This window comes from Eptesicus fuscus, chromosome 8 (assembly GCF_027574615.1).
Source record: "Eptesicus fuscus isolate TK198812 chromosome 8, DD_ASM_mEF_20220401, whole genome shotgun sequence".
NCBI lineage: Eukaryota > Metazoa > Chordata > Mammalia > Chiroptera > Vespertilionidae > Eptesicus > Eptesicus fuscus.
This window is the reverse complement of record NC_072480.1, coordinates 88,802,287-88,809,921: the sequence shown is the minus strand read 5'-3', so window position 1 is coordinate 88,809,921 and position 7,635 is coordinate 88,802,287. Positions and strand designations below refer to the sequence as shown.

At 51.3% G+C, this 7,635-nt stretch overlaps 1 protein-coding gene across 1 annotated transcript; it reads left to right on the top strand.

The window, feature by feature from the left end:
• Positions 1-4,739: 4,739 nt before the first annotated feature.
• CLDN23 (claudin 23) lies at positions 4,740-7,127 on the top strand. Its single transcript, XM_008146217.3, has one exon. It carries the CDS (start codon positions 5,393-5,395, stop codon positions 6,275-6,277), a length of 885 nt encoding a protein of 294 aa, XP_008144439.1. The 5' UTR covers positions 4,740-5,392; the 3' UTR covers positions 6,278-7,127.
• Positions 7,128-7,635: the final 508 nt, after the last annotated feature.

Here is a 7,635-nt window from a genome sequence, read left to right as displayed (position 1 = left end):
TTTTAAAAAAATTTTATTCTTTTTTTTCTTTTTTATTTGTTGTTGTTATCAAACCTAGATTTCATATCTTATCTCATTGCAGTTTCACCCTCTCCCAGAAATATAATCTTAATCAACCAGTATGGAATTTTTTGATCAAGCACTAAATAAGGTAATGTCGTGTGAGCCCTCCCCACCCCTCCCCACACACACACCCATAGAAAAAAGATGCAATTTCTCTTCCTCCAAAGAAAAGATGTCCTGGCTTAAAACCCTTCCCAAATAGCTCCCTCACCCCACCCATCTATATATATAAAAGGCTAATAGGCTAAGTGTCCGTCTGACTGGTAGCTATGATGCACACTGACCACCAGGGGGCAGACGCTCAACACAGGAGCCGCCGAACTGGAGTGATTTGGCAGTGGCGGTTCTCGGGTGACGCACTCCGAAACCAGAGAGGAGGGAGCCTGATTCTTCACAGTGCCACGTGATTCCATCTTCAGCCATGGGTTATGTTGTTGCTGGGGCACTGTTGGCCCTGAATCTGGTTTACTGCACACTTACGTTTGCGTTCCACACCCTGTACAATAGCAACTTTACAGAGTGCCCTCTCCCACTCTGGGACCCCTCGGGGGATGTTGGAGAGCCAGTTTTGGCCTGATCCCTGCAGGCCAGGCCAAGGGACCCCACCTGCCAGAAGGACCCTGCTCACTTCGCAGATGCCCTTCGAGCCATGAGCCACGGCACCACCCCAGGTGTGGGCAGGCTGGGGAGGGACTGCGGGAGGTTGGCTCCAGGGTGTGTCCAGCCTGTCTCACCCAGTCCTGCCCCACCGGTCACCTTCTAATTAATTTCCTTTCAATGTGTACAAATCCATGCACTGGGTCACTAGCCTTCCTATGAAAACCTTCTTGATAAAATCCCTGCCTAAGGAAGATGACTTTGCCTGAACTAGTCCACTCTTTTTAACTTCTTAGTCCCACCCTCTTTCTGTGTATAAGAACCTCCCATTTTTATAATCCCAGGGAGGCTCCTTTTAATTGCTAAGTGGAATGCTGCCCAATTAATGGATTGCTTAATAAACCCAATTAGATCTTCAAATTTACTTCGTTACATTTTGTTTTTTAGCAAGAGTGCAAATTAAAACTAATGTGCTCACTTATATCATAGTGCCCATGCAGCTGCTATGAAAAACAGCAGGTCATTTCTTCAAAATATTAAAAATAGAGTACCATATGATCCAGCAATTCCTCTTCTGGGGAATTGAAAGCAGGGATTCCAAGAGGTGTTAACACCCATATTCATAGCAGGATTATTTGCAGTAACCAAAAGGTAGAAGCAAGCAAAGCATGGATCAAAGGATGACTGGATAAACAAAACGTGGCATATACCTACAATGGAATGTTACTCGGCCTTAAAAAGGAAGGAAATTCTGACACTTGCTGCAACATGGGTGAACCTTGAAGACATGCTAAGTGAAATAAGCCAGACATAGATACTAGAGTACTCAAATTCACATAGACAGGAAGTAGAATGGTGATGGCCAAGGGCTTAGGCAGGGGTCCTCAAACTTTTTAAACAGGGGGCCAGTTCACTGTCCCTCAGACCGTTGGAGGGCCTAACTATAGTTTAAAAAAAAACTATGAACAAATTCCTATGCACACTGCTAAGTCGGCTGCTAAGCAGGACAGGCAGCGACGGCAAAAACACCCGGCGGGCCGGATAAATGTCCTCGGCGGGCCGCATGTGGCCCATGGGCCGTAGTTTGAGGACCCCTGGCTTAGGGGATATGAGGGGTGATGACAGAAACAGGGAGTTATTGAAAAGCGGTTAGAATTTCAGTTTGGGAAGATGAAAAAGTTCTGGTGATGGATGGTGGTGGTAACAGTTATGCCATTGTAATTAGTTGGTTATTAATAACTAGAGGCCTGGTGCACGAAATTCATGCACTTGGTGGTGGGGGGGTGGGTCCCTCAGCCGGGCCTGCGCCCACTTGCAGTCCAGGAGCCCTCGCCAGCTGAGAGCCCTGCTTCTGGCTGAGGAGCTCTCCCCTGTGGGAGCGCACTGACCACCAGGGGGCAGCTCCTGCATTGAGCATCTGCCCCCTGGTGGTCAGTGCGCATCATAGCAACTGGTTGCTCCTCCGTTCAGTCGATTTGCATATTAGCCTTTTATTGTATAGGATAGTAAGGGAACAAAAAGGAAGGCCAGACATTATAGGCATGTCATTTGGGCAGCTTCACCAGGAAGCCACAGTTTTATTTCCTCAGGGAACCATGGGTCCACTCCCTACAGAGGGGGAAGGCACCAGACAAAGGGGAAGATGGATGTGAAGTTGGGGTGACATAGAGAAGTTAGTTGCCTGTCAATCTAGCCTGGGAAACCATGGATTGGCTAGAGCGGGTAGAGCCCATGCAGGCCCCCAAATTTGGGAACACATAATTCCTTAGACAAAGGAGCTCTCTCTCTTGGCTCTCTGCTTCCTTTCGTTTTGTACCTGCCCATGTTCCCTCCATAGCCATGTGGCCCTGCAGACCCCACACACAATGGACTGATGGACTGCAGTGGGAAGCACAAACTAAGCTAGCCTGATGCTGGGTTAGACTGGGCAGACATGGAATGGAAACTCTGGGCAACTGCTTTAATTCTAGCCCTATTGATGTCACCCTGCATCTCTTCCATGGCCGTGAATCTGGACAATGAATGTGTCTAGGCTGCCTGTTACTAGGCAAGCCAATTAAGCAGAGGCAGGGTTGAATGGTATATAAACATTTTCATTTTCCAATATTGCCGGCAGCATGGGAGAGCAGCAGGACATCCACAAAAACCTGCTCTACCTGCCCCCTGCGCCCCCCCCCCCCCGCCCCACTCCAATAAGTCAGCCACTAATATTGAGTAGAAGGACAAAGATTACATGGGAAACAGGCAGAAGGAATAAGAATGGGTATGTAAAAGAAATAAAAATGGTTACAGGTTACAAGCAATGTGGGCTGGAGGTTGCAAAGGGTGCACACCTCTAGGGACTCCACTGTTTTGGCAACACGGCTGTTAATTTTTCTATGATGATAGGCGGTTCTTGAATAAGGAGAATGGACCACATTCCGAGGTTGACTTCCAGGTCCTGGAGCATACAACTCCCAGCCAGGTCAGAATGTACTTAAATCAGAACGTAACAGTCACAGTGAACAGAGTATGATTAATATTTCTTATAATTACAGCTAGTCCCCACTATTCTACTTCTCACTCCCGGCCCTAACAGCAGCACAGAGGGAAATGGGACCTTGGAAACTAGGGGTGTAATTCCACTGAAATAAAGCTTTCTACAATATCTCACTCTCAGAATTAGACTGAAATTCTAAGTCTCAGAAATTTCTTTTTCTTTGGGTATTGCAGGAAGCCCACTCCCACCAGCAACCAGGTGGAACCAGGAGAGCTCTCCACTGATAACAGTAGTACAATATGAATTTACTTAAAGCCAATGAGCTATGCACTTAAAAATGGTTAAGATGGTAAATTCTATGCTTTCCTTATTTTACCACAATTTTTTAATTAAAACTTTTCCCAAGAAAGGTAGTGATTCCTATTGTCCACCCTAAAATGTTCAGAATTAGCTGTACACCTGAAACTAATGCAAAATAATATTGAATGTAAACTATAATTTAAAAATTAAATTAAAAGATAAAATGTTCAGAATTGTTTCAAACAAATGCTTAATTGGATTTTTAGAACATTTTAATTTTAATTAATTAGAAAGATAGTGTACTTTCATTTTGAGAAATATAGACTATGAGGAAAATATTGTTAAAAGGGAATATTTAGAAAAATGTAAAATTATGACACAATATAAAATGAACGCATGTCAAAATTGTTATCTCCTTATTAATAATGAAACTAGTATGATGTTACAGCCAGTTAAAAAAAAAGAATGTAAATAACGAATATATGTAGGCAAACAGGTATTCTAAAATAAATTTAGAAATCAATGCCAAACTGGTCAGTTTACATTCTACTGACAAACTCATTTGCATTTCTATGGACAAAAATCAGTTAGAGGACTACAGGTTTTCTACAATGTACAGAATTGTAAAATGGCTCAAAAACAACGGAAGGCCACAGGGCCCTATGTAGTTAGATAAACCTGAAAAGTGTGGTGGACAGGACACCCAGTAACATCCCTCTCCTTTTGTGTGAGCCTCAAAATCTTTCAGGAGTCTGAGAAATAAAAGAAAATAATCCCTCATCCCTGAAGCCATTCGCTTTGATTCTTTTGAGTCAAACTTAATCTGGACTATGGAGCCTTTAATAAATATATATATATTATATATTGTTATTGATTTCAGAGAGAGAGATAGAGAGAGTTGAGAGAGAGAGAGAGAGAGAGAGAGAAACATCAATGATGAGAAAGAATTATCAATTGGCTGCCTCCTGCATGACTCCTATTGGGTATTGAGTCCGCAACTGGGTATGTGCCCAGACTGGGAATGAAACCTTGACCTCCTGGTTCATAGGTCAGCGCTCAACCACTGAGCAACACCGGCTGAGCCTTTATTAAGCACATTAAACCGGTTAATTGAACAAAATGATCCAGTGCAATATGCCGGGACACGCCTCTGGATCCTGGCGCACGCGTGCCCCCCGCAACCAGGCAGCGGGGAACGGAGGCGCTGCCCATCGGGTGGGAGTGGCTGCAAGACTCCCGCGTGAAACTTCGAGGGAGGACCGGAGCGCGCCGGGAGTGGAGGGGGGAGAGGACACACCCCGGGGCCAGGGCACGGAGGGGAGAAGCAGGAAAGCTGCGCAGCCACGGAGCCCAGCTGGGCTGTCCTAGGGCGCCGCCTCTTTCCTTCCCCGCCCCCGGCCCGCGGAGCCTCCGGAGGAGCCAGAGGCGGGGCGACCTTTGCTCGGTCCCGGAGCAGCCCGGCCGCGGAGCCAGGGGTTGGCGCTCCCCGAACCCCGAGCCCTCCCGGGGGCCGCGCCGCTCTCTGCTCGCCCCTCCCACCCGGACCGGTTTGGCCCCAGCGGCCGTTTCTGGACGCCCGCACCTCGGACCGCGGTTTCGGTCACACCCGCCCGCGAGTGGTTTCGATTGCGGACGGCGGACGGTCGGGAGGGCGGAGCGCCAGGAGCGCCAGGAGGGAGCTAGGGGCGAGCTGGAGGGAGGACCGTCCCGCATCCCCCACCCAGAGCGGCCGGAGACAGCGGGGCGCAGGCCCCCGCCCGCGGCGGCGCCCCTGCCCACTTCGGGGCCCGAGCCCCGCGCTTCCGGGGCCGTCGGGGCCTGCGATCGCGAGGCCGCGGGGCCGAGGAGGCGTCGGTGGGGAAGGCAGCAGGTGGAGGAGGCGCCGGTGGAGGAGGCGTCGGCGGAGAGGGCAGCAGGTGAGCGGCCCGCGGCAGCGCGGCCCGACGCCCGGCGATGCGGACGCCGGCGGTGATGACGCTGGGCATGGTGCTGGCGCCCTGCGGGCTGCTGCTGACCCTGACCAGCACGCTGGCGCCCGGCTGGCGCCTGGTGAAGGGCTTCCTCGACCAGCCGCGGGACGTGGTGCTGTACCAGGGCCTGTGGGACATATGCCGCGAGCAGAGCAGCCGCGAGCGCGAGTGCGGCCAGGAGGACGCGCTGGGCTACTTCCAGGCCGAGCCGGTGCTGGTGGCGCGGGGACTGATGGTCACGTCGCTGGCCGTCACCGGCCTGGGGCTGCTGCTGGCGTCGCTCGGGGTGCGCTGCTGGGAGGATGAGCCCCACTTCGCGCTGGCCGGCGCCTCGGGCGTGGCGCTCTTCGCCGCGGGCCTCCTCAGCCTCATCCCGGTCTCCTGGTACAACCACTTCCTGCAGGACCGCGCCGTCCTGCCCGCGCCCGCCAGCCCGGTCACGGTGGAGGTCAGCTACAGCCTGGTGCTGGGCTACCTGGGCAGCTGCCTGCTGCTGCTGGGCGGCCTCTCGCTGGCGCTCAGCTTGGCGCCCTGGTGCGAGGAGTGCTGCCGCCGCCGCCGCAAGGCGTCCCGCACCAGCCCGCGCCAACCCAGCATCAGCACCGTGTACGTCGACTGGCCCCAGCCCGCGCTCGCGCCCGCCATCAAGTACTACAGCGACGGCCAGCACCGGCCGCGGCCCGCCGAGGCCGGCCCCGCCGCCGCCAAGCCCAAGGTGGGCTTCCCCATGCCGCGGCCGCCGCCCAGGACCTCCTACACCAACCCCGTGGACGTGCTCGACGGCGAATCGGGGGCCGACTCCCAGGGCGCCTCCTCGCGCAGCACCCGGCCCTGCCAAAGCTCCCTGCCCTGCGACTCCGACCTGTAGGCGGCGCCCGCCAGCCCGGACGGAGGGCTCGCCCCGCCACCGTCCAGCTCTGAGCCGCTGGAAACAGCTGGCTGGGGGTCGGAGCCCTGGACCCCTTTCCTGTTCCTGGAGATGGTTTGGAGGGTGATCGTCCTTTCCTGCGGCCAAATGGGACTCCTTGGACGGTTGATTCAGGTTGGGTTGGGTTTTCTTTGTACAGAGGTTAGTTTTTCTCTCCAGAGGGACCAGGGGCCTCTTCCAGAGGGACAGACTTTTCCTATTTTTAGCTGAAGGACATGTAGCGACTTTGCATCGTGTTGACCGGGGACAATAACAACAACAAGTCCAAACCAGCAAATGGAGGCTCCAAAACTATTTGACACCTCGAAACAACATTCCGAAGTGCCGATGAACTTTGCATCAATGTAGTTAAACATTATTAATTTCTTTCTGCTGTATCATTGCTTTTCATGCAAACTCTCAGAGACCCGTGTGTGTCTGGCTATGTATGAATGAGGCTCTTAAAAAAACCAACGCAGAGCCATGCAGATGCCAGCAGCGTTAGTGGCTTTTATGGCATGAAATGGCCTGGTTAACCTATATTTACATTTCTTTATGTACACCTAGCATTTACCTTTTTTTTTTTTTTTATGACTTGTTTTTGGTGTGAAAGTTGAGGTCACACCAGCGTTTCCCTTTGAGAAGCCAAAGAAGAATGAAAGGACTAATGCTATGATGTAGTTTTCACGCTAGAGAGAGAAGTCCAGGGATTAAACACTGGTGCAGAACGGAACATGCTGATCCCATTCGGTTAAAGTACACGTGTTTATATATCTCTCATTTATAAATAAAAATTGAAAGTAAGACTTTCGGCATGCCCACAGATGTTTTTTGTCTCCGGTACAACCTTGGGGAGTTGAAGCCTTCATTACTAACACGTTCCTGGCTGCCTAGCCACTGTTGCTGAAACCCAGCCATCAGATCTTCGCTCCTCTTAGCATAAGATTACCAAAAGGTGCCAGCGGGCCCCACTTCAATGCCTGGCTGCTTTATTTCCAGGTTCATGCTGCTGTCTGTGCAAAGCCAAGTCTGTTGTTGAAAAAACTACAAGCACCAGTTTCCACACGAGGTGCGACTAGAAATCTTTTCCTCTTGTAACAGTGATGCCTGGTCACAGGTGGGCAGCCATGTGTTCAGGAGCAGGACTACATTTCCAAGTGGTTGATTTCAAGGTGCTTTGAACTGCACCGAATCTCATCTTTAAAACCTGCCCTTGGTAGCCAGTTCAGAGGTAGGAAGGATCAGTTCAGCGAGCAGGGATAACAGTGTTAGAGAACTAACTGAACAGCTCATGCTGCTCAGTACCTGTGGGAGGGATA

What these genes read in the sequence shown, in the direction of transcription:
- CLDN23 (XM_008146217.3), top strand. Translation starts at nt 5,393, where the DNA reads ATGCGGACGCCGGCGGTGATGACGCTGGGCATGGTGCTGGCGCCCTGC.